The sequence below is a fragment of the Camarhynchus parvulus genome, chromosome 19 (genome assembly GCF_901933205.1).
Source record: "Camarhynchus parvulus chromosome 19, STF_HiC, whole genome shotgun sequence".
In the NCBI taxonomy this organism is placed as follows: domain Eukaryota; kingdom Metazoa; phylum Chordata; class Aves; order Passeriformes; family Thraupidae; genus Camarhynchus; species Camarhynchus parvulus.
In genome coordinates, this window is record NC_044589.1 from 10,766,838 (window position 1) to 10,793,091 (window position 26,254).

At 51.2% G+C, this 26,254-nt stretch overlaps 1 protein-coding gene across 2 annotated transcripts in view; it reads right to left on the reverse strand.

Annotated features, from left to right (window-relative positions):
- Window positions 1–763: 763 nt before the first annotated feature.
- The window catches only part of CLUH (clustered mitochondria homolog), a 32,993-nt gene continuing 7,502 nt past the window's right edge, over window positions 764–26,254 (reverse strand). For both annotated transcript variants that reach the window (XM_030962632.1, XM_030962633.1), the window contains exons 2-26: window positions 22,162–22,358; window positions 20,463–20,634; window positions 20,158–20,301; window positions 19,823–19,950; window positions 19,038–19,192; window positions 18,106–18,231; window positions 17,098–17,245; window positions 16,290–16,382; window positions 15,365–16,059; window positions 14,610–14,827; window positions 13,953–14,057; window positions 13,107–13,207; window positions 11,554–11,706; window positions 10,878–10,940; window positions 9,949–10,193; window positions 9,102–9,186; window positions 8,459–8,612; window positions 8,028–8,167; window positions 7,837–7,917; window positions 7,138–7,263; window positions 6,527–6,648; window positions 5,208–5,301; window positions 4,286–4,420; window positions 3,208–3,281; window positions 764–2,643 (exon numbers count right to left, since the gene is read on the reverse strand). In XM_030962632.1, the coding sequence (XP_030818492.1) occupies window positions 2,493–2,643; window positions 3,208–3,281; window positions 4,286–4,420; window positions 5,208–5,301; window positions 6,527–6,648; window positions 7,138–7,263; window positions 7,837–7,917; window positions 8,028–8,167; window positions 8,459–8,612; window positions 9,102–9,186; window positions 9,949–10,193; window positions 10,878–10,940; window positions 11,554–11,706; window positions 13,107–13,207; window positions 13,953–14,057; window positions 14,610–14,827; window positions 15,365–16,059; window positions 16,290–16,382; window positions 17,098–17,245; window positions 18,106–18,231; window positions 19,038–19,192; window positions 19,823–19,950; window positions 20,158–20,301; window positions 20,463–20,634; window positions 22,162–22,358 (3,905 nt within the window). In that variant the 3' untranslated portion in view covers window positions 764–2,492. The remainder of the gene's footprint in view (window positions 2,644–3,207; window positions 3,282–4,285; window positions 4,421–5,207; window positions 5,302–6,526; window positions 6,649–7,137; window positions 7,264–7,836; window positions 7,918–8,027; window positions 8,168–8,458; window positions 8,613–9,101; window positions 9,187–9,948; window positions 10,194–10,877; window positions 10,941–11,553; window positions 11,707–13,106; window positions 13,208–13,952; window positions 14,058–14,609; window positions 14,828–15,364; window positions 16,060–16,289; window positions 16,383–17,097; window positions 17,246–18,105; window positions 18,232–19,037; window positions 19,193–19,822; window positions 19,951–20,157; window positions 20,302–20,462; window positions 20,635–22,161; window positions 22,359–26,254) is intronic.

Sequence of the window (26,254 nt, forward strand, 5' to 3'; positions counted from 1 at the left end):
TCTGGGGTGAGGGTTGAAAGGCAAGCCTCGTATGTCCACAAGCAGTGAGCTTCTCACAGGAAGCGCGAGGCAGGTTCAGGTGTGAGTTGCCAAGAACAGTATGGGCAGTTAAATTTAATTTTCCCCCTTAGCTGGGTGAGTTGTTGCTCGTGCAGCAAGTGCTGCACTGACAGCAGCTCTGAGGTGTTTCCAGTCCCAGTAGAGCACTGATGGGCACTGGAACATTTTTCCGTGAATGGGTTGAGTACCTGCCTGCGTCCAGCTCAGCTGGGTCCCAGGGCCCATTTGAATCAGTTTTTACACTTGTGTTTTAAGAACTTGTGAACAGAGTAATAAGAACCCCCAGAATCCAAAAGAGGAACTGAGGTACAGACAGATGTTGGCAAATGCAGTTACTTACCAGCCTGCATTGTCCTTGGAGCTGCTTAGCTGTGGAGCCTCAGTAGCCAGGACTTGTCTCCTTCAGCCTCATTTCACATGGGTACAACATCCCCAAAGCTGTGTCCCTGCTCCCACATCTCCCCTGGGATGAGAGGGCAAAGTGACTCATCTCCCTGAGCACAAATGGATTCTGACAGCAGAGGTTGTGGGTCCTACCCCCTCTGGGCTGGGGTTGTGACTCTGGTACTGAGCTTTTAAAGCCTCTGGGTCAGCTGGTCCTGTTCTCTCCCCCCAACTCTTGCTCAAAGGAACTGAGTGGTAGCTCCAGTGCTGGTACCAACACTTTGCAGCAAACAGTAAAGAAACAAAAAAAAAAACCTCCAAGAGTTTAAAAAGCTTTTAATGGACTGTAAGACACTAGTAAAAGAAAAATCTTGTAGGAAAGATGCACTGTAGTAATTTATTGATTGCTTTCCAGGAAATTCAGAATTTTTCTAATAGGAGCAAGTTCATTTGCAGTGAAGACTCTGCTTTGTTGTCTCCAGCACCTCAGAGGCTGCTCCCTCCTTCCCCCCGCCCAGCCCCGAGTTACAAATACCTGTAGGGTCAGACAGGAAACCAAGGGTACAGAGCACAGGGACAGCACTTGGCTCCAAGGGTCAGTAAGAGCAGCAGCACAGATTAGCACGGGGCACGATCCAGGACAGACAACGCGACGCAGGGAGAGGCTGGGCACCAGCTGCGGCCAGCCCAACCTTCTTCTACAGCTTGATCTGCTTGGAAAACGGGACATTCAACTCTGTCGGCATCCCAGGGCCTGCAGCAGCCGCACCTTACCTGCTTGAGGACAGTGACAGCCCCACAGGATGTGTGTGGGAGGGGAGGGGAGGGGACAGGAGGAGTTCTTTAGTGGCACTCGCCATTCAGTACCGTCCATTGCCAGCAATGGCAGCTCCCAGCGCCAGTCCCAAAACCAGCGTGCAAAAATGCCAGAGGCAAAGGTACTTGCCAGAGGTTTCAGTGCTGGGGGAACTTCAGTTTTTATTTAAACCCCTTCCCCAAAACCTGGTACTTTCTGGTTGTGATTCTGTCACGTTCAGGGCCCTCAGCTCTGTGTCAACAGCTGCTGTTGCAAGTGATACCAGGTCTCTATTTCTGAATTTTCCTGCCCTCTCCCCTGCCCTTAAATAGGGCTGTGATTCCCTCCTCATTCCCCTTAGCTCAGCCCTCATTTGCTGCATTCCCACCTCACCGAGGCACTGGGGTTTCCACTGCAATGGAAGTTTGTGCGCTTTTTTAAAGATCAAGCTCTCACTCTTTGGATACAGTATCCCAAGTTACTCAGCTGCAAGCAGAGGCAGAGGTGGAACGGTGAATATAATATATATCTATATATATATATATCTATATATATATCTATCTATATCTTTACCTTGAAAATTAGAATGTGAATGTTACAAAACCCCACTGAATTGCCAAACTGCCAACCAAACATAGAAAAAAATGGTTAAAGGGATCCCATGGCTATATCCTGATGTAGAAAATGCTGTACATCCCCCACTTCCACATGTCACAGGCTTCAGTCATCTCAGTGACACAAATATGGCTGTTCTCAGCCCAAGCTTAAATAGTGACTGGGGGGAAATCAATCTTTTGGCTTGGAATCCACGTTTTACAAGAACGTGGAGCAGTGATGGGGCTGGTTCTTTACTGGTTTAGCAAAGCAGTGTCCTTAGTCAACATAAAAATGACCTGAGAACTGTTACATTCCTCCAGACAGTTCATTTGGAATTCATATGTACAAAGTAGAAATAACTGCTGCGCACACACACGACACGGACACACACACAGCAGGAGGGCCCCGCGCGCCAGGACGGGTCTGTGCTGCCTCCGGCCACTTCCCCTCGCGTGGCAGACACAGCCTTGGGCACACAGATTACATTGCTCAGATTAGTTCTTTGCATTGTGTATTAATTGTACCAGTGCAATAACATTGTCAAAAAGGAGGAGCTGCTCCGAGGGCAGCTAAGGCCCTGGGCCAGATTCAGAAAAGGGTGGTTTAAACTTTTTTTTTTTTTAAGCGAGGTACACGTTAAGCAGAGCTCTGTGTGTTAAGGGATGGCAGCAGAAGGCATGCTCGGCTCAGCATCTTTCTCCTCCACAGCCTTGTCCTCTGCTTCCAGCTGTTCCCCACTTTTCATGCTTTCCTGGAGCTGCTGGCGTCGCTGCACCTCGGCTTTAAGGTTCTCCAAGTCTTTTTGGCTGAAGGGGAAAGCAGGAAGGGGAGCAGACATGAGACTGGCTGTGGGAATGGTGAAGCAGGACAAGGTCATGTTCAATGGGGGAACACTGCTTGCATCTCCCTCCCCCACAGCTCAGCCATGCCTGAGCACAGCCAGGGCCCTGTTTGCTGGCTGGGTTTGAACAAAGAGGCACCAGGATCTGCTCTCTCCGTGGGGCTGGGGCAGAGCAGGGGATTCATCTCGCTGATGGCCAGGCAGCCTCCAACTGCTGATGCTGCATTTTTACCACCAATGATATTTGCAGCCTTAGAACAACAGTCTTGGCTCAGTTCATCTATTTCCACCATCATCCCAATCAAATTTTAAACTAGAAGTATAAAAGACAGTTAATAATAATAATTATAATAATAATAATAACCTAATAGTCCTGCTGCCTGCAGTGGTCTTGATGATGCTAATCAAGGCCTCAATTGGGATCTTGGCTAAAAACAAACAAATCCTGGGGAGCTGGTTTGTGCTCTTTTGTGAACTAAGGCAGCGCAGACTTGATTTCTAAAGGCATAACCCCAAAGAATCACTGTACCTTAGTGGAATGAAGAGAATTCCATTGATAATGTTCAGCTGCTCCAGGACACTGGCCATACTGGGAGCTGTGAACTACATCACAAGGGAAAAGAAGCTTTAGAAACCTAGAGCACTGAACTGCTAAACATGTCTCTTTACCAACAGCTGAGAAAACGGCATCATTTACATTATCTACCTCTGTATATCTGTAAGCTGGAAAGCACCATCTAGAGCTTCCCACCAGTCCTTGCAGGGAGCTCCTGCTGAAGCCTGCAGGACTTCAGTTAAATACATCACACTGCCAGTTCCAAAATGTGTTGGGTTTTCTACCCTCCCTTAAGTATTTTAACAAGGGTAAACCCTTTAGTGATGTTTTTATGGGTTTGAGCCTCTTCACTGCCCACAAATCCCTGGACTTTTGATTCAAGGTCCTTGTTGTCCCTTCATTGCCATGAACTCCTCAGGTCTGTTGCCAGTTCTCCACAGGGAGAACACCCACACACAGAGCACTGTCCCACACTGCCCTCCCTGCAGCTGGAACCTTCTTTCCCAATCTGCTGGGGTACAGCCTGGCAGGGCGAGCGCCCATGGCACAGGCCAGGTACTCTGCCAGGTGTGGAGGCAGGCAGGAGCAGCTGGGTGTGGCCCAGGAAGGCCAGTCATTGCTGCTCCATGTAAGGTAAACCTGACAGCCCCTCTGCACTCCCTGCCCAGCCTCCCCAGCCACAACATCCCTGGAAGGAGAACAAAGCATCTGGTAAAAGATGACAGCATTTTTGAGGATGAGGAAACTGAAGTATTTCTGGGTTGAGCAACCTGCTGCCTGGCAATGAGTCAGCAGCAGGGCAGGGTTGTGTGCAGGTGTGCCAGGCTCTCAGCCCAGGAGCTGTCCCTGTACCCTGCTGCTTCCCCAGGCACCCTGCAACGCTGTGCTCCATCCACACAGGTGACACCACGCTGAGTCTGAGCCACTGCCCTAGCAAGGGCTTCTGCCTGGGAAGGGACAACTGCCACCCCCTCCTGACAGTCCGTGTCCCTCAGGAGCAGCTGGACACAACTCGATCTGGCAGAGCACGATCCCCAGAGCTCTGGGTTACCTTCAGGGGCATGATGTTGGCATTGGAGCCGTTCTTGTAGATCTCGTTCATTGTGCGCTGCAGAGCGACCGCTTGCTGCGTCAGGTATTTCAAGTACTCAGAGCTCTCTTTGGTCTTTTCATGGTGTTCACCGAGCTGATGGGAAACAGGGAAAAAGAAAAGGTTCAACATCACAAGTGACAGCAGGACCCAACGCAGGGAACACACCCAGGTGTTGCCAGCTCAGCATCCCTACAGGAACCCAGCAAAATGGATTTTACCTGCCTTGGCATTCAAAAACCAGTAAAACAGTTCCTCTGGGAGCCTTCTTATCGACATTTCACATTTTCATCAAGTGGAAGCATTATTTGCTGGGTGAGCAGCATTCCCTGCACTGGGTTCTTCTTCCAGGAGCAGCATCCCAGCATCCCCCCCACCTGGACCAGTATTCCAGCATTCCCCACACTGGGCTGTGCCCTCAGCCAGCTCAGCTGAGTCACCCCGTGCAGCCACAGACGTGCTCAGACAGCCCCAGGCTGGGGCAGGAGTTTCACTGAGCAGCAGCCAGGCTGAGAACTCACTACCAAACCAGTTTGGAGCTGGTATTTAAAGACTAGTGGCACAAAACATGAGAAGAAACCAGTTTTTTCCAAGCCCCACCAGCATGTGGGGCCATGCCACAACAGAAGTGCTTGTCCAGCCATGGGTAGAGCGTGGACACATCTGCAGGATGCTGAGCAAAGACTCCTGGCATAGCAGTGGGCACTTACTGCACAGGGCAGCAATTCTGCCCTGGCCCTACACGGACTCCCTGGTATCTGCTCAGAGCTGTTTGTAGGAAAGGCCTCCCCAAGGCCCAGGCTGGGCACTGGTTTGCAGCAGAACTCTTCAACTCTGGCCCTGCAGTGACAGCTCACAAGTGCACAGTGGGGCCACTCATCACCTGATTCTTGTAGATGGTGTAGCCTTCCTTCTCATGCTGCAGAGCCGACCGGAACTCTGCTTTGCTCTCGTACACTCGGGCAACCAAGTGGTGGCTGAGGGAAGGAAAAGGGCTGAGTCACTTCTCTGAAGAAGAAACATTTCTGTGCTGCAGTGAGCATTACTGTGCCATCAGTGTCTGGGCTGAAAGTCTCAACACAGGTGTCAAAGGAGACCGAATGCAGCACCCTGGGAGTTACTTCTTCCCAGCCCAGCTGAGGATTCAACTACTACACTAATTAGGTTGGATTTTAGCTGGAATGCTGAGAAGTGACCTGTAGAAGTAAAGACTGAGCTGGGCATCTTTTATCCTGCACCCAGGAAAGCTGAAGGCCACAACAGTGAACTGAAGGGAGAGGCAGATCCATGGGAATGCCTTGGGGCTGGATTTTTTAACTGGAGAGGAAGGCTGCAGCCCTCAGGCAGAGCCAGGCCTGAGTCCTGTGGGCTTTCGCCAGCTGGGAGAGCTGACTTGGCTTGGACTGTTGGCCTTAGTGCTTCTGGAATGAAAAAGAAATTGCTGGGTTTGGCAGTGTTTCTCTGTGGGAGGAGACGGTCTCTCCAAGCATCCCAGTGCCACTGAGGGACAGCTGAAGAGTCTCTGGAGCCTGCACATTCATCAGCCACTGGAAAACAAGGCAGGCTCTTGCAGGTGTTTAATCAGGTTGATTTTCAACCTGATGGAGAACAGATGGCTGCAATGTGGCAGCAAGAACCGGGAGTGGGCCATGCCTGGCTGACAGAACCAGTTCTGCACTGAGGGACAGAGGGCATCCAGCACTGCAGCAGTGGGCACTGGGAGCAGATCCTACAGGTGTCACCAGTCCCAGCTCCCTTGGGAACACACAGAAACCACTCAGGGTTTTTATTCAAATACAGAACTTTATGGCAAAAGACAAAAGCACATTAAATGATTCTCAAAGATCCCTCCCTGAGGGCTGGAACAATTAAACACGAGCATTTAACATACTGTCCCTGTCTCCCAGTGTAATTCCCTTACCGGCTTTACTTCCCACATACATTTTTCTATTGAGAGTCCACAGGGACTAGGCTTATCTTGACAGAGTTTTTGAGCAAGCAGCATCACAGCAGATCCCCCCATTAACCTTAAGAACAATGGATCTCCATCTTTTGAAATAAACTTGGATACTGCACCATGACCTTGGCTCTGGGACAAGACTGAATATGCAGTTCTTAAGCCCAGACCCTCCCATGTGAGTGCTCAGTGAGTGTGCTCGCTCTGACAGCAGTGAGCCAGCCCAGCACCCCACCCTGCCTCACCTCAGTGCAACCTTCAGAGACTTGGAGCCGTGATACTTGGAGCTGATGGCCAAGGCGTTCTCCAGGAACCGCAGGGACAGGTCATACTCCATGACCCCATGGAGCACCAGGCCAATGTTGTTCTGTACAGAGAAGCCAAGCAGGCATTGGGAAAGACACACTGACACTGCAGTTCCTGCTCTGTGAACAGTGGGACTCCGCAGGAGTGTCACTGCCAGAGGGGCTGTGACCCTGGCCAGTCCCTGCAGCAGTAACACGGGACAGGGACCATCATCCCCCACAGCCCAAACAATCCAGGCACAAGGGAGGTAACAAACTCTCCAGTTTATGCCCGTGCAACAAGAACACAATAAACAAAGGAGTTTTCCTAAGGATTAGAGGTCTCAAAACCATCTGCAGTATCCCAGCGCAGAGCTCAGCACTGAAGCTGACCCTCCCAGCTAAAGGGTCAAACTCCTTTTTTCCTTCATCTGATGGCACCAACCAGCAACAACCGGGGAGGAAAAACACTGCCTAAATGTTTGTTTTAAACAGCCATCATGTGGGCATCTTAAAGGCCAAGAGGTTTCTCAGAGATTAGGAACTTGAAGACTCCTAAACAAAGTACTTACATCTAAGAGTGCCATTTCTGGGTGATCCTCCCCAAATACCAACAGCATGAGGTAGCGTGCACGGTACAGCAGGTTCAGTGCTGTCGAGAGTTGGCTGTTTGCAAAGCAGTACAGAGCCAAGTGCATCTAGGACAACAGAAGGGACCCAGCATTAATATAAAAGAAACTAATCTCTCCACACCTTTCCTTAGCTGCACATGAATAAGCAGTCTTCCTCAGTGGTTGAAGAAGGACTTCAGTCACTTTGAAATGATGCACAGTGCCACTGAGGTGTCCCTGAGGACACAGCACTGAGGAAGCTGTGTGTTTTATTTCAGTTTCTCTTAACACCCCTTGCCGAATATTTCCAACCTGACTTGCATATGTATGTCATATTCTGACTGTGTTTTGGTGGAGATTCTTTCCTCTTTTTGTTTTTGACATAAGCCCAGGGCCAAAGTCAGGAGAATTAATATAAATAAATATGCAGCAGACAAACACTAGAAACCTAGGTTAAGCAGGACAAATAGTGAGCACACAGGACACACTCAGCTTTTCACTTTGCAGGATCAAAAAAGATGATGAAATGGAGAATTCTGGAAAGAAAGCTGCAGAAGAGAGGAAAATGCAACTGTTTTTCAGCTGCAGACATGAACTAGGGCGCTCAGACTGCAGCCAGACCCCTGAGGTGCTGCTGCTCCCCCAGCTCCCCATACTCACATATTCTTGGATGGTGTTGGGGTGTTCAATGCCCAGGACCCTCTCGCTCATTAGCACCGCTTTCTGCTGATTGCTTAAGGCCTGAACAGAACAGAACAGAACCCAGGGCAAGTCACACCACGCTGTGAGCTTGAGCAAGCATGGGGAAGGAATGAGAGCACTGAGGGGATCCCCTCAGAGCCCCTGCTTACCTCTGAGTAATCTCCCATGATATAGTTGAGCCGAGCTAGCAGCCTCAGGCAGGCACAGATTTCTACATGCATAGCACCATACACATTGTTGAACAGGTTTAAGGCTTCATTGATGAGCTCACAGCCCTCCTTCAAGAAACCTGAAAAGAAAGTATATCTGTATATATATATGTCTCTCTAAAAGAACCTCTAATACTGCTGGAGACAGGAAGTGAGACCAATGGTGGGATACACAGACAGGTCACTGCCCTGGGGGCAGGATATCACTGCCCTGACCCATCCTTGCTCATTGCTGGTGGCTTTATAGCAGGAGTGTTCCAGATGGTCTTGGACACCAGGGTTGGCAGCAGTGTCCTGGTGGGCATGCCCCACATACCCTGCTCTTCCCCCTCTCAGGGATCATAAGAGGCAGAGGCACATGGGGTCTGTACCTTGCTGAACTTTTGCTTGCCCGCTCTGGAAGAAGTGGAAAGCATCGGAGGCTTTGGGGTTTACATGCTTCACTACAGGGAAGATGTTAAGAATATCCTCTTCTGTGAAAGTGGGCTTGTGCCTGTTGTCGAAGTTGTACTCCTTGAGCAGGATCTGGAGGGACCAAAAAGAGTGGACGGCACAGTTACCACTTGCATAGGCACTTGGCAAGAAAAGGGGCAAAATTCTGAATGTGGAATCACAGTCAAAACATCTCATGTACCATAACCTGGGACAGAAGTCTCCAAGGTCAGATGTAGGTGTACACCACCACCTGTACGTGGCAAAATGGCACCATGGTGACAACACTGAACCCATGGCAGGAGAGCTCCTCCAGCTGTTGTCCCACAGCCCACGGAGGAGAGAGAAGGCAGTGCAATTGTACTGAGGCTAGCTGTTCTTCCAAGGGACATGCTAGCAAGTTTATTACCCTGAGAGTGAACTGGATCAGAAATCTATTTCTCAGAGCTGGACTTGTATTCCAACATGAACATCACAAAGACCCTTTGGGGCTCGTGCTGTGCCGGCAAAATACACTGCCCTTACTCTTCATGTTCCTCAATACAGAACATGATGGCAAGGGAGGGAGGATGTGGATCTTACCTGGACTCCAGTTTTGAGGGAGATTTCACGGAGCAGGGTGATTTTCTGTAGATTATACACTTCAGCTGCTTGGTCAGCATTCTCACTGCAGAAAGTACACACAAGCTTCAGCTCTCAGGGGAGTTTCTGCTCAAGGCCATTGCTCTATTGTGGGTACCTGAGGCACAGGCCCCTGTACAGCCAAGTCTAAGCCAAACCAAGGACTAACACTGCAGAGTTTGCCCACAGTCTGTGAAAGCTTCCAGAGCACAGTAGGGCTCTTACAGAAATCCTACGTGTGTTCTCAAAGCCCACTGTGGTGTTTGGGCTGAGTACCTTCAGCTCTTGGTGAGGAGTGAGCAGTCCCTGTCACTGAGGGGATGATTGCTGTCCAACTGCCAAAAGTTGGTTTTTCTCTTGGGCCACTGCACTGTGAGTGCTAAACTGGAAGCACCAATGTGCCCCTCCCTTATTTCCCATCTCTGCTCATGTACAGAACAGTTGTCCTTTTTTCTGGAGCCAAAGCTCCCTTCAGCCTAAATCACTGTTGATATAGACAAGTATCTTCTGACTATACTACTTCTGCTTCTCACCTTCTGATCCCTTCTGTACCCTTAGGAAAGGTTTCCCTTCCTCCTCTGCTTTTCATGGCTGCCTTTGCATCACAGGTTTCATCTGATTCAAAGTCTCACTTTCCCATTCCTACTCTTTGCCCAGTTTCTTTCCATTAAAGATCTGTGTAAGTCCCTCAAGGGTACAAATTTTATGCAAACAGAAAACAAATAAAAAAGGGAGGTCCTGTTAATGAACAAGAGCTATAGAAGTTTGGTGAATCCAGAGACAAGCCAGGGTCACCTGCTCCACTTACCATTCAAGACTGAAATCAAAATAGTTCTTTGCTTCTGAACAAATATTCTTCCATAGCTCCTGAGGGGTCATGCTTGCCCATGCAGTGTTATCAGCATTGCCAAGGTTCCTGTTTTTCCGTTTCTTATTCCTCTTCTTGGAGACCAGCTCATCAGCTGGAAGATGGGCAATGGGATTTGGGAAGGAGCTCAGAAAACAATTGAGGAAGTGACTGATGGCAGCAGATAAACCTGACAGCTCCACACCCTACAGGGAAACACCAGAGTCAGTCAGGAGAGACACCTGCTATCCCACAGCACTACTCCAGCCCCGAGCCCCACACACACCCAGTCCTACACAAACAGGGGCACCTTCCACCAGAGGGACAGGAAGGCAGCATGTCCAAGTGGCACCAGCACAGACAGAGTTATGGCAACATAGGACTGTGTGCCTACACACAGAAATGTAGTGCAGGCATATCTGGGGCTGCTACCTGGGACAGAGAGAGCAGAGAGTGCAAAGAAGGTTTTGGCACTGGAACTGAGCCAGGTGTATTGCTAGGTTGTGTGTGAACACAGCCTACCAGGATAGGTAGTGTTGAGTCAATTAAAAAGGCTTCTTAGAAGGGCAAAAGCAACACTGTTTAAGAGGAAAAAGTATTACAAGGAAAACAAGCTGTGATTTCACTTTTAAAAGCCTCCAACATAATGAGTGAGGATCTGGGGAGGAAAAGCATGAATGATTGCTCTCTGGGAAAGCTTTCTTCATGTGGGAACTCGTTTTCCCTTACATACAGGCCTGTACCTATTTCAATGCTAATGAGCTTGCACTTCTCGTTGCCATGCAACCCCAGGAACTGCCTAATGAGAGGAGAACCCCAAACAGCTCTGTTTGTGGAAAAAAGTCATTAGGGAGGACATACGAGGCAAGAGGTCAGATTGCAGGTCATACCTGGAGGTACGTCTTGAAGATGTGTTTGGCTGATCGAGTGATCAATTCACTGATTCCAATTTTCTGCCCAAAGGAATAAAGAACAGACTGAGTGCATTGGCAAGAATATGGAAAAATACAGTGGGCTTTTGAAATGGTCTTTTAGCAAGATCTGCAGAAGATACACTATTCTCCCTGCAGCACAGAACTGCAGAAGCATTTGACAGCTTTCCTGGAGCCAGTGAGGAGCCCCTGGCATCTCTGTGCCCACAAGCCACGGGTACAGCTCAGCACAGCTCCAGTAGTGCTTCAGGGGCTGCCACAGCCCAGCCCCTGCCTGCTCCTGGGCAGCCACACTCACAACACCTCAGAGTTTGATCCAAAGCCCAGATGTGTCTTAGAGGCTTAAAAAAATGCATGGCTGAAAATCCAACTGTGTAACTCACTATTACATTTGGGAATCCCTGAAGCAATTCTCTACCCCAAAAGATACTTACAGTTCCTAACATTATGAAATCCATTAAGGATTTGGAAAAAAAAACCTACCCAGCCACCACTTATAGGTCCTCCACCCTCCTCCCCTGTTCTTGAAGCTGTTTATTTTTACACAGAGAGAACAACTGGCCAAGTGGGAATCTCCTTGGGACAAATGATGCCAGAATGGTTTGAACTGTCTGATGTTAAGGCTGATGCTTACAAAGATGTGATCCAGCTGTGCATGGCCGGGGGTCTTGGTGATGAAGTTGATCACCTTGCCCAGGTAACGCATGTTGATGCCCCTCTGGTGCATGGCCTCAGCCAAGGTCGCCCCATCCATGGGGAGCACTGTGTGATCCAGGCAGTCCTTCACCTGCAGGGAATGTACAGACTTTGGTTACTGAAGACAAACACAAAGGAAAGAACTTCCATTTTAAAAAGTATTTTAAAAACCCACACCAGGAGGCAGGACAGGCATTCCCCAATGCCACTTCAGACACCTCCTTACCTGGGGCTGAGGGCTGCCCTGAAAGGAGGCACTGACCCCAAACAAGACTCTTCTGGTGGGTAACACCTGCTGTAACACCAGGGACCACCGTGGTAACACAGGCAGGGGGGACACCTGCAGTAGCCAGCCCAGTCTGGGCCAGGTCTTTGCCACTGGGGCCAGTTTCACTCCTCTGTCTCAGCAGGGAAGGAGCAGAACTACACTCTCTCAGAGGCAGAGGCAAAACAACTCCTACCTGTGCAACTAGCAGGCTGACCATTCTTTAAGGGCCTCACAGTCACTAATTGCCATTTCTAATTAAAAGAGTACGTGGAGCTGTGCACACATAGCTGATAAGGACAAATGGCACTTGCATGTTAACTTGTGCTGCAGTGCTGATAAACAGTTGTTTAATTCACGTCATGGAGTAACATCAGCTCCTCTCTGATATGCACAGGACTACCTGCTAGAGCAGCTGTCTGCAACCTGCTCTCAACACAGGCCTGTGCAGTGTTTTGGGTTTATATACTGGAGTATCAACCACCTTGTAATCAGCAATCACCAAGCCCTTTTCTGACTCACCTCCTTTTTTGTTTAAAGACTGAACAGCTGGTTCTGAAGGCTGTGCTGACTACAGAATTAGTGGATTTAGAGTTCAGAAGAAACTTTCCCACAAGGAAAACCCTCTTATAACACAAGATCAACAACTCCTGGACCTCTTGGAGTAGGGCTCATGAGAGCCCTGCCAGTTCCAGTGCCTGCTCTGACAGCTGCATTAGCCATCAATTCAGCAAGCATCCCAGGAAGGGAGAAACTGGGATTTCTTATGTGGCCAGGTGCATGGGTAATGTCCAAAGTGCTTAAGACTTACAGAAGGAGTTTTTAATGACTGCTATTAATTAAAACAATTTCCCAGTTCACTTCAAATTATTAGTCACTGACTGAGTCACAGCCAGGGTCAGCTAAAACAATAAGCTGTGAAGGATGCCTAGGGCTAGGGAGGATGGCTGATGTGGTCTCTATTGTCCCAAACTCTTAGCAATAGCTTTAATTACCAGTGCCAAAAATTTTTTGTTGGATTGAGGTGAGAAAATTGTGCCATGATGTAAGATGGGCAAAGGAAAACCCCTCATGCCTTGCATGCCATGCTCATGCTGTTCCTGTGCTCCCCCAGCAGTGCCAGAGCCTGCAGCTGCTCAGGTAAAGCTGCTGTCCCAGTGGTCACCAGCTTGCTCAGAGCAGCCAAGCTCTGAGGGCAGCATCACTACTGGCTCTGGGCTCCTTACCAAGCCTGGGATCTGGCAGGACAGCAGGAACGCAGCAGCGTCCTTCAGCAGCTGCTTCTGATCCTGCACCTCCTCTCTGCTCGACTCTGGGAAGCGAACACCTGGGAGAGGACAAGAGAAAAACATCAACCACAGCAACTCACAGAAACCTAACTGTCTCCCTGGAATGCTGGATGCTTCAAAAACTTATCTCAAACTATAAATGTTCTGATGGGAAGAGCATTGGCTGCTGTGTTCAGGCAGTGGCTGGGCTGCTCAGACTCAATGGTTTGGCCATTCTCCTGCAATGTGCCTGCACAGTGCCCCAGTGTTCACCCCAAGAAGCACTCTGGGAGCTTCTCAACTTCCCAATAAAAAATATGGCTCCAAGTAATGGAAATTCATGCCTGTGCCTGATGTGTGCATGTGAAAGGGCACTGTGACTGCTCACTGAAATGTTACTAAAACAAACCCAGCCCTTCACTGAGGTCCCAACATCAGTCGTTCAACTACAAGTGTTATTTTTTGTGTAAACTACTACATGAGGATCAAATTTGATCTTTTCCCTCCCTCTGCTTCTTTTCACGTGGTCTCACAGCTGGGACGCTGGAGAATCACAGGAGGATTCTTGGCAGCAACCCACAGCCCTCCCCCAGGGGTGGGAGACACTCCCCTTGGCTGCCCTTGGCAGCTCCAGCACTGCAATCCATTGCTGCTTCCTCTCTTCTGCATCTCCATGCTTCACAGAGGGCCCTGCACCCTGCCCAGCCTAACAAAACCAGTCTTGGCTACAGCACAGTGTTTATCTGCAGCTGGCTGGACACAGCCACCCTCTGAAGGGCTGGTCCCAGCTCTGGGTACACATACCTGGTGAGAAAATATCTGGGTTAAACCGAATATCAAATGATGTGTCACTAATGGAGCCTACAGCCTTGCAAGCATTCCGAATCACTTCTCTGCTTTTGGGATCCACTGGAGCAGGAAGAAAAACAGAATACAAATGAATGTGGAGTTCAGGAAATGACAGACCTAGCTATTAAGTTTTGTTACTAAAAATAGCAATGATGGCACATTCTGAAGAAATCCATTATAAAAACAATCAATTGTAAAGGAGAACGGCTGCAAAGTCTGAGTAAGAGAACGTAAGATGACCCAAAAACCCCATGGATATCCCCACCTCCAAGCACATGCACTCAGAAATCCAAGCCTGGGGTTCCCAAAGGTGCCTGTGCACTCCTGGCCTCCTGTCTGGCCCCAGCCCTCCCCTGCACTCCACAGGCCAGCCTGGCCAGGCTCTTGCTCCCAGGGAAGAGTTGAGGGGCTGGTGGCTTTGCTGGGTTCAGACAGCTCAGTCCCCCTGCCTGCAGGGGCGAATCATTCATCAGGGTGTGAGCAGCTCTAACAAAGAGGCTAGGCAACACTGACAGGTAGCCAGTGCTTGTCCTGTTTAACCACCATCAGTCACCCCAACCATGCCCAGCCTGGCACAGCTCCCACCAGGGGCTGGTGCTGAGGATGAAGTACCTGTTCCATCGTCGGACGCGATGGTCTCCGCGAGCTCCTTCACCTGATCCAGCCCAGTCACACTGTCCTCTATTTTCCCATCCTCTGACTCAGGCCTCTCGCTGTCTGCTGTGCCATTCTCTGCAGAGGCTCCATTTTCCAGCGCAGCTGAGCTCTCCTGCTTGTTGGCTTTCTGCTGCATCAGCTGCAGCGCAGCCAGCTTCATGAATAAGAGATACCTGCAGCAAAGGGAGAAGGCAATGCAGCACAGCAGAATCCCAGAGCACCACACGTCTGGAACATGTCCCACTCCCTGAGCTCCCCTGCCTTGCCAGCACCAAGTGACCCAAACAGCCCACCACAAACACACCTACAGCAGCGCCCACAGGATTTTTTCCAGCCTCTAGAAACAAACATAACTTTCAGGACATTGGGAAAGCCTTAAAAAGCAGCAAAAAATCCTTCCCGTTCCCTGGCCATCAAGTGGAAAGGACACCTGCAGGGAAAGAACTTCTAGATGTTTGGACAGGAATCAACAATAATAGATCTGGACACTAAAACACAAACCATCTCTTTCCCTGGCTTCCTGTCCAAATCCCTACTGTTCTCACTTCTTGTTAATTAAGTTCCTATAACTGCATTTACATAGCCAAGCAATAGGACAATTAGTTGCTCACTTCTGGGAGCTCTGTTGAGATGCTCCCAGGACAGTGCAGCAAGGTCCTGACTTGAACCATGATCAGATGCACGTGGAGGAAGGGAGAAGCTCTGCTCACCTGTGTTCTACAAAGGCATCAACAAGCTCTTGACGAAGACAGCAAAGCTTGTGTCTGTGCTGCTTGGGGAACCCCATTTTCTTACATTCCTCTGGCATCTCCTCCCCTTCAACAGGCAGGAAGTTTAGATCTGGAGGGAAAGTGCGTAGCAGGTCCAGGATGTAGTGACGCCCATCGTTGCCAATAATGCCTTTGCACTCTACTGAGGAGCACAGCTCCACCTCCTCGTTCTTGTCGTTGAGAACTTTGTGCTTCTGGATCTTCAGCGGCCTGCTGGTCTTCTCCAGCAGCTCCAGGTACTTGGGGTGTGACACAACTGTCTTGCCAAAGTCTATTGACCCATAGATGACACTCTGTTCCTGCTCCCGCTCCAAGATGCCAGGGATAATAGACTGAGCTGTCACCCTGTAACCTCTGTAATCCACCACGACAGTCCCCAGCGTGTACAGCCCTTCCACATCCACAGCGTTGTAGGTCCGCACACCATTGAGATCATTGGTGGGAGCCACGTAAGCAGCAACGTCTCCACCAAAGTCCTTGTAGTGGTCACGGACGTCAAAGCCCAGGCTGAAGAAAATGTTGTTCCAGATGAACATCTGCATCTTGGTCTCCTCGCTGGGGTTGATGGCCATGACATTGCCATCAATGACAGCCATAGCACCTCGTGTTGCTGCTGCAGTGAAGTCACTGTGAACCTGGAGGCACATGGAGAGAAAGCGGGGTCAGGATGGGCCCCCGTGCTCTGAAAGCTCCCTGCAAATTTTTCCTTTGCTCCTCTCATCCCAACAGCCTTTCAGCAGGCAGGCAGGTCACGGCTTTTACTGCTGTGAGCCTGGCTAGTGACTTCAATACAAGTCCCAGGAGCCAGAACACAGGCAGCAAAGAAGAGGCTGTGTGAGGAGCTGCCTGCATATCCCCAAGTTACCTTGAAAATGGCTCGTTCTCTCAGTAGCCTCTCAGGCAGGTTCTTGCGTGGCAGCTCCCGTGTGGTCTGCAGCTCCTCATTCCAGTCTCTGGTCTGAAAGAGGGAGGGAAAGCCTTGTGGGATGCAATCCATTGTGTGGGAAGGGGCTGGCGAGGCAACATTCCTGCTTCACAAGGCATTTTGGGAGAGAAGGGAGAGGAAGGGGCAAGAATTCAGGCTGCTGTGGGGCTCAGAGGAAGTGACTTAGCAGCAGGAATGAACACACCTCAAGAGTGGACTTTATTCAACAGCAGTTTGGGACAGATCTTGCATCAGCCCAGCCAGTACAGAGGCACTGAAGGGGCAGCACAGTGCAGGTGTCATTGGCCAGTGCTGTGGGCAACACTGCAGGCACTTGCTGCCCACGGCTGGCCATTGCTGCCCTGCAGCACTTTGTGCTAGAAAGCTGCAGCTGAAGCATTTGGAGCAGTCTGCTCAGAGACACAAGAGCCATTCCAGGCCTGACTGGCACGAGGGAGTGGTCTCCCTCCTGTGCAGTGGCACTCTTCAGAGAAGGGACATGGAATTTATAAACACCCAAGAAGGAGCTGCTCCTCTCAGTCACTTCTGTGCTCTTGGACCTGCAGCCTGAGCAGCACAGCCCCTGTAGTCAAAGGCCCTGTGAAGAACAAGGACTCCTGCAAGTTTTCCTTTGATGATCAAAACCCTCCCACAAATAACAGAGGTTACTTTTTGGAAGTTAACTTGTTCCTGGCACAGCTGGCAGCAAAAGTCTTGCCAGTGTCATCAGGCAAAGCAAGACCAGTACCTGTCCAGGTATGTGCTCCTCGTAGCCCAGCCTGGAGGTGTAGGCGTCCTCTGCCCGGACGCAGTCCATGGCGTGCTCTGCCTGCGGGGCCGTCCAGCTGTACACTTGGAAAGGAGTGGCTATCCTCTCAAAGGGGTGTCTCTGAACCCTAGTTTGGGAGAAACAACAATTACACATTTATAAAGGAAGAATCCTTTCTATTCCAAGAGAATTTTCCCTGTGCTTTCACACTGGTCCCTACAGGTCACGATGTAACAGCGGCGTGCAGTGGAAACCCAAGCACCGCCAAAGGTCTCTCGTGTAATCTGGCTGCTCTCAGCAGGGGCTGGGGGCTCGTCTGTAGCTACTTCTGGCCCAAGAGGCAACACAGTACAGCCATTCTTAAATGGCCAGATAGTCACAGTGGTGGCTGGAGGCCACTGCTAATTTCAGCCCTCGTCTAGTGTCACTTTCATCTCCTTAATGAAGCAGGAGCAGAGCTCCCAAATACCACACAATGTGCCTATCAATCCACACCCTGCTGAGCCGAGGCAGTTCATTAAGTGGCTCTGAAGAATGACAGGCTTTTGCACAGGACCCACTGTCCTGGAGCAGAACAAATGGTCCCTGCAGCAAGGACAGGAGAATCAAACAATGCCTTATTGTTGTGTTATTATTATAGGAGCTAGAGGAAATTACAGAATATTAACATGCACAGACATGTTTAAAATAACCAACCTCTTGCCACTGTAAGCCTATACAAAGCCCTCTTGCGTTACTTTCACTGATATTTATGCTTCAGTCTCTTTTGTGGATCAGGGAGATCCTCAGAGTGCTGCCCTGTTGTTCAGTCAGGTGCTCTGGCAGCTTCCACTGACGTGTCCCAACCACCCACCACTACATGAGCTCAGAGAAGGAGGCACTACAATTCCTGCTGCACCAGTAGCATCCAGCTCCCCAGAACCAGCTGAGCCTCCCCAACTCCACACTGGGCTGCTCAAGGAACTAGAGAGGAAGAAGCACTGCTACCGTTTCTTCTGCAGCGCAGAAAAGTTTTTTTTGAAGGTAGGGCTGATCTGGTTAAGTAGTTCCACCAAGGAATGACTGAGAAAACTAGGGTTTGCAGGTTTGGGATTGAAGTTGTATGCAGTAGACCTGCAAGGGAAAAAAAAAAGAAACAGTCAAAAGCCACTGTCATACCTGAGACTTTCCACACCCTAGGAACATGGAACATGACTGAGAGCTCTTCATACATGCACAGTATCAAAGGCTGCACCATGTGCCCTCTCCTGTGGGACAGAGACCATGGGGCAACGAGGCAGATGGGCAGCAAGGACCTTATCCAGTCTCCCCACAGCCAGTAATCCTGTACTTGTCCATGATGGTTTTTTAATTTAGACCTTTTTCAGCCATTCCCAGGATCAAGAGAGGCTTCTATTTTTATAGCTGGGAAGGACTGATTTCACAGAACTTCCTGAACACACCAAAGGTGCCTTTGCTTAACAGAGAAAACCTTCAGCACAGTCGCTCCAACAGGCATAGCCACAACAGCTCTCACAGTTACCATTAGAAAAACAAAAAAAGAAATGATTTGTAGTCAAATCTGCACCCAGCTCAGGGAGTTCTGACAGGCTGTGCTTTTGCTTCAGGGCAAAATGAGATAGTTGCAATAGTCAGGAAGGAATTTCCTCCCAACTCAAAATGCTCTAAATAGCTGATGACATTATAGGATGTTTAAACTTTCCCTAAAGCACCAGGCATTTAGCCACTGTGGAGAAGTGGTACCAGGCATAACTGAACAGCCCAATCCAGTATAGCAACTCCCACAAACCCATGTGAGCAGCGAATTAAAATAGGCTGTTTCTGCCACAGGGAAAAAAAAAAGGCTGCAACTGTTTGTTTATGAGTTGTTTTCCAGTTGGCTGCTGCAGGGCAGGACAGGGAGAATCTCAGTTACTCACTGATTCAAGTAGAATCCCCGAGTGGAGGCAGTGATGCTGACGTGCCGATCCTCCACCGTGATCACGTACAGATACATGAGGTCCCCGTGCATCTTCCGGTTCCCGGGCGGAGGGTTCCAGCCACTCATCGTCAATACCTTTAGGCACTGCAAAGGCTACAGCAGAACACAACACAAGCAGCTCCTGTCAGCAGGAATTCATTTCTTTGAGTTAGAGTCCCTCAATGTCCATGCCAGATCCCTTTTACCTGCTGCCCTTGCTCGATTCCAGAAACAGAGCTTACAAATGCACCTGGTCTCCCGAGCACAGCTTCCCGAGCCCTCTGCAGTCCACTAGTTTGCCTTTCACACCACGAGACATGGGTGAAAGCAGACACCCTGGGCCTTTGGGCTGCACAGGGTATGGATTTCTTGCTGTACTTGTTTTCAAATGGCAGCTTCTAAACCAGAATCCGAGTGGGAGGGCATGGGAAAGCTAAGAGCAATCTGTAGTGACCTGCAGATCCTGTCTCCAGGACTTTGCAGAGGAATGCTGCTTTCCCTTCTCTGCCACCCATCCCAGCAAGCCTGGCCCTTCCACACTCTGCAGATGTCCAGACTCCATGTCCAGTGTTTTGCACACCAGCTCCTGGACTTTATTCTTTTGGCTAAGCAGTGCTATCCCAGCGCTTGTTAAGCACCAAGTAGAGCAAATCCCAAAGTTCACTTCAGCTCAGCTTTCAATCCCTGACCACCAGTTTGCTGTGAGGAATGTGCCAGTAGCTGTTTGACACAGGAAAACTCTACCTTCCAGTCTCTGTTCTGGGGCTGAAGGGCACACAGGGGCCTCTCTTTGCTACCTGGCAGGATATGTTCAGGAGGGGTGCAGTCAATTTGTTCCATTTCGGTACCTTTCTTCTTCCGTTTTCCACTGTCTAGAACGGACAGAGACATAAAGTCAGTTCTGAAAAGTGTACAGTCCCTCCCCCAGTCATCATTCAAAGAGGGATGCAGAAGTACTCCAAGTATTCTCTGCACTCCTAAATGACACAGGACAGCCGATTGTTATTGTGTGTTTAACTAAGCAAGGAGTCAGGGAATGAAACCACTGACCACATCAGAGAAGTCTTTTTGACCCATACCTCCCAGGTCTCCTTCAGTGAAGACACTCAGGAAGGACAATGAGTTACAGTCCACACCATTGAAAGCATCTGATGGGTCAAGACTCTTCAGAAGGTCCCGAATGTGGCGCACGTGTATCCTGGCTTCTCGCACTGTGTATGGCTCTGATGACCAAAAAGTGAGGAAAGAAACTGGAATTAGACAGTTGCTTACTCCTTTGGCACACAGGTCTCAAAATGGAACCAGAGGAAAGAGCTGACAGGTGGGCAAAATCACTCCTTAAGAAAACCCTCACTCATTCCCTCCCATGTCTGAAGGAACTTGCCTTCCACCACTTTCAGCAGTGAGCCCTCCTGCAGTCCTTCAATTGTCTTCAGCTCAGCGAAGTTATCCAGGACGTTGCCATCCAGCTGCAGGGAGAAGCAGGTCCGATGGCAGGTATCTTCCCGGTCCATCAAAACTTGATGGATTTCTTGCACCATCTCTTGAGGAGAAACCTTAAGAAGGTAAGAACACAATTGTTGTTTACCCTCCCACATGCTCTTGCCAAACTTTGCCCCTCGGCTGCAATATCAAAAACCTCTAAGACCTCTCCCTCCAGGCTTGGAAAGGCAAACTCACCTCCCTTTCCAGGAAGATCTTTCCTGCTCCTGCTGGGAGGGCAGTGTCACCTCTGGTAGGGTCAGCCACCTGAGTTCCACCCCACGGGGCTTGGCACCCAGAGATGTAACAGCCAGGCACTGCCCAAGCACTTGGCACAGGACAGAGGTGACAGAGGGCACTGAAGGAACAGCAGGTGGTGGGGGAAGTGGGGTTCTTCCCTTATCCATTCACACCAGATTAGTGGTCAGACCTTGAATGCTGCCCATGGAAAACAGCCCAGCTCCTCCTCCCCATGCGTGGTGAGCTGTGCCAGTGCCACACCTCCACAGGGCTCAGGGAAGGCCAGACCCACCCTGAGCACCAGGGCTGCTCCCCCACCTCCCTGCTCTGCTCCAGCACCACTGACACTGCTGAAAACCCAGAGGACTCGGGGTAGTTTACATAGGCTGCTGTAAACAACCCGGCCTGCTGTTATTAGCCCATTAAAACTAACAGCCAGGGGGATTTAAAGGAGACAAAAAGCCAGTCTGAGACACAGCTGTTTCCACAGGGGATGGGATTTTGCTGCACTCTCTGCCAGTCTTGGGCAGATAAGAACTTAAGAATCTAAACCACTGGGTTTAGATTCCATATGCCTCTCCCCAAAATTAAGAGATACTTCATTCAGATAGTTTTCGGTGAAGTATCAAGCTAAATGGGACTATGAACCAGGCCTGTCAGAGCTCATCCTGACCTGACAGCACCTCACTGTCCACATGACATGAGGCAGAGCTCTCCAAGCAGAGGGAAGTGGAGACTGCATCATTCCCTTGGTCTTCAGGCTTGAGCTCCCTGAGCTGTGTTAGCACCTGTCACTGTACCAAACCCAGGCTGGCCTGAAGCAGCATCATGTCATAACTGCTGAGCAAGCAAGGGATTTTCCCTTCCTCACTCAGGCCCAGAAATCACGTTTTCACAACACTGCTTCAGAACAGCCCAGAAGTGGGAAGGCCATTTTCCCTATGCCCAGCTCCATAGCCAAGCCCCTCTGTGATGGGCAAAGAGCTACACCACAGCCAGTTCTCCTTCCCCTTGCTCCACACCTGGGATCCAGAATGAAACACCCTCCCTGTCCTTGCAATGCCCAGGCAGGCCTGGGCTAGGCAGCCTCTTGCTCACGTCTCTTCCTCCTTCATTTCTCTCAAGGCACTGGCCAGGCAGTCTCCTGCACCCTCCATCCTTTGCTGCCTCCTTCCCCACCTAGCCCTGGTCAGAAGATAGACAGGTCAGGGAGCTGTGAGCAGCCTGAAGGTACTGTGCAGATTGTGAGGCTGAACAGGGGCCTTCCAGGCACTGCCTCCTTCCCTGCCTGCCTGGCTGAAAGGATCTGGCTCAAACACTCCCCGCCTCTGTTCCCTTCCCCAGCTGGCGAGGGCAGGTACCTGCAGGGAAAAGGGCTCTATCCCTGGTGCACAGATCTTGACAGTGAATCCTGTGTCCTGTATGACGATGACCTCCTGGTCGTTCCCATCTTCTCCCGGCTCAGCCTCCTCGTGGCCATTCTGCTTGGCATCCTTGTCGCCCTTGAGGCTGTCATGCGGGCCGCTGCCATTCATCAGTGCCACGCCAGACGGGTGCTCTGGGCAAAAAGAGAGGAGTTTAGACAAGGTCCTCTCCAACGGGCTACAGAGACTGGCCTGGACACAGCAAAGCCCGAGCTAATCAGGGGCTAAAAGGCAGGGTTTTATTCTGCACTTGCTGTTTACTAGACAGAGGTGTGCCAGGCCCTTCCCTCCCTTTCCTCACAGCATAATGAAGGTGCTCTCACTTGCCTGCGGTGTTTGCATCTTCCACAAACCATGTGCAGAGAGGGGAGGGAAGGAGAGCAGGAAGGATGGGTCAGTGTACACCACACTGAGCTGTCTTAAGCCTCTTAATTAAAAAAAAAAAAAGGGTGTGTGGTGCTTTGCGGCCTGGAGGCAGCTGTAACCTCTGCACCAACACGTTAGAGAGCAGAGGGAGAGGGAGGCCGGCGGCTGCCCGGCACCACTGCGCTCACGTGGCAGCCTGGTTACTCCACAGGCACCCAACAGCTCTCACGGCCCTGCCCGCCTTTGGCCACCCTCTGCATCTCCAGAATATTTCACAGAGATCCCACGGTGCCAGGGCAAGGCTTCGCCTAAGCGCTTTTATTCAAGAAAATGGTGACGACATTTTAAGTGCTCGTTTAGACAGATGCGTCACAGGGCTGGGGAGCTCTCTGCACCCACCTCACAGCTCTGCAATGCTTTGTTGTCTTTTCCAATGAGCTGGATAGCATCAGAGACCTGATAAGATCTAGGAAGCTGCCAGTCTCCTAGAAGAGCCTACATCCTCTGAACCAGGCTGGGGACCACACTAAAGAGGACTAAGGGGCTGCCAGGAGAAGCTGGAAGAGTGGAAAGAGCTGCTGATAGCAACTCTGGGAGATGGCAGAATACCCCTTGCTCCCAGCGTGCCAGGCTGGTGCCCCAAGGGCACCACCCCACCCCGCACACTTGGGGCAGTGGGTGTTGGAGAACAGCTGGCATCTTGTCCCTCAGGCTGTGCTCCCAGCAGGGCTGGCCCAGCACACTCAGCTGCACCACAAGGTCACACTCAGCAGTGCCAGCTTGGTGCTCTCAGGCACCCACTTGCAGGCAGCACAGATGGAGCAGGTGGGGTGCTTTCCCAGGCAGCAGAAACCTTTCTGAAAGGCTGCACAGGGCCAGGACAGCTGCAAGCCAGGCTAATGCCTCGAGGCTGCAGCCCTGCAGCCAGCTCCATCTGGCAGGTGTCACTCCTCATCCTCACCTCCCAGCAAGGCATCATGTTCCCACTCCAGGGGAAATAGCTGCTCAGCCTCCCTCACCTCATAGACTGGTACTGTGGCTTGAGGACCTACAGCTGCCACAGCCAGTTCTTCTCCATCAGCCCCAGCTGCTCCTGCAGCCCACAGAAGTCATCCAGCCTTCGCATAACCCAAAAAGGGATGGCAACACCCCATCCCCCTGCAACACCTCTGAAGCACAACATGAGGCTGCAGCAACAAGCCCTGCAAAAGCACCCTTGGAGGGTCATGTCCCTGGCCCAGACAACGACTGCCAACAGCAAATCCTCAGAGATGACTGTCAGGGCTGACTGAGGACATGGTGAGAGCACACCCATTCCGAAGGCAGTAGGTAGCAGAGCTACCTCAGGCAGCCTCGGCTGCCTCAGCAGCTCAGCAGATGCTGCTCATGGTCCCTGTCACTGTGCATATGTCTCCAGCACTTGCTGCTCATTTATTTGACAGATGAAGCCATGGGCAAGAGAGGCCCGGCTCTGGCTCCAGCAAGCTGCTGTCATGCTAGAAAGGAGAAAGAAACACTCCATGCAAGAGTGCCTCAAAAGATGTGGTTTCAGAAAAACCACACCATGCCCAAAGGGCTGGGGAGAGCCCCTTGTCACACCCTGCAGCCAGCACAGCCATACTCCTGGGCTGCCTGAACACGTGGGGATCTGGAAGGAGAGCAGACAAGCCACCAGGGAAATGCTACACCTGGGGCTACTGGTACTGCAGACAGGATGACCTGCCAGGCACCCAAGCCAGGCCTGGCCCAGCCCCTGTCCACCCAAGCAGGGCAGGATCACTCAACTTCTGTTCCTGCTGTGCTAGCCAGAAAGGAGACAGAATTTGGCTGAAAGGAAGGCTGGCACTGCAACCCATGCACACGCCAGTCTGGAGAACAGCAAACACCTTCAGCAGCAAAGCCAAGTGAAACAGGAAAACCTGAACACAGCAAAGGAAAGTCACCAGCCAGGACCACACTTCTGCTTTTCACTGCTCAGTGGTGTAAGATCCTCAAACTACCTAGTGTTTCAGAAATCAGAATACTGCTCCTAGTCTGCAGAAATACAACACATTCACACCTTCCATCCCTCTTTTCCTTACTTGAGTGAAGGCAGGACTGGCACAACTCTGCACTTTGTGACAAGAGACATGTAGAGGCAACACCTTCATGTCTCCTTATGCTAGAGGATCTAGCTCAAGCCAGCACAGTCTTAAGTTAAGAAACAAAAGTTAAGTCTGGACTGAGAAAGATCTGCTGTGCAGCAGGTTAACCCTCGGATGTGAGCCAGGCAAGGCTTTCCAGAGGGGTTCTGCACAGAATGGGTATGTTTCAAGGAAGCACGAGCTGGCCTGGAGGCCGTGCTGCCTGCTGGGTGCTGACTCACCTGACGTGCTCCCCGAGGGAAGCGGAGCTGCACCCAGCTGCCCTAAAGTGGGTCACTGGTTCCTCCCACCCACTGCAGCCCCACTGTGCCACGGCCTCGGCCGGCGCTGGCGCAGAGGGAGGTACATCATGGGGCACTCGTGGATTTCACAGGATTTCAGCCTACTTGAGATAGCAGGAGGAGGCACAGGAACACCTTAGGGACACCTGCAGAGACCTCTCTCCCGTTCCTTGCTGCCACTTCAAGCCCCAAACAGGTGGGCAGCTGTGTCTGGCTGCGGGCTCTCGCTGCACCCCAGATGGCTCACGGAAGGTGTCTGAGTCACAGGGAAGCGGTTCCACCCGCTCACCACCCTGCTCCTGCTGCAGATGGAGATCCTTGCCGGGTCACATCGGCCTCGACACGCGGGTTTGTGGTCTCGACCAAAGGCTGTGACCTCTGGTCTCCCCTGTCATTCCAAGGGATGTGCCTGTGCCCCAGCAAGGACCCTCCTCCTGCACTCAAGCTGCAGCTCATACCTGGGGTGTGGCAGAGGCTGCTGAGCTCTGGCCCGTGCTGGCTGGCAGTGCTCTCATGGTGAGAACACGATGAACACGATGTTCTCACTGCTGCCCCGAGCACAGTGCAACAATCCCTGCACACAACAGAGCAGAGTGTGGCCGGGCACCGAGCACAGTGCAGCAATCCCTGCACACACACACACACAGAGCAGAGCGTGGCCGGGCACCGAGCACAGTGCAGCAATCCCTGCACACACACACACACAGAGCAGAGCGTGGCCGGGCACCGAGCACAGCGCAGCAATCCCTGCACACACACACAGCAGAGCAGAGCGTGGCCGGGCACCGAGCACAGCGCAGCAATCCCTGCACACACACACACAGCAGAGCAGAGCGTGGCCGGGCACCGAGCACAGCGCAGCAATCCCTGCACACACACACAGCAGAGCAGAGCGTGGCCGGGCACCGAGCACAGCGCAGCAATCCCTGCACACACACACAGCAGAGCAGAGCGTGGCCGGGCACCGAGCACAGCGCAGCAATCCCTGCACACACACACACAGCAGAGCAGAGCGTGGCCGGGCACCGAGCACAGCGCAGCAATCCCTGCACACACACACACACAGCAGAGCAGAGCGCGTGGCCGGGCACTGCCGCACCGACCCGCACCCGCCCGTCTGCACTCACACCTGGCACAAAGGATCAGACACAGGATTAGGCTTCATCTCTGCCTGGACAAGGAGTTCACACGCCAAGGTGACAGGGCCTACTTTAATCACGCTTCTTATTTACAGCCAGG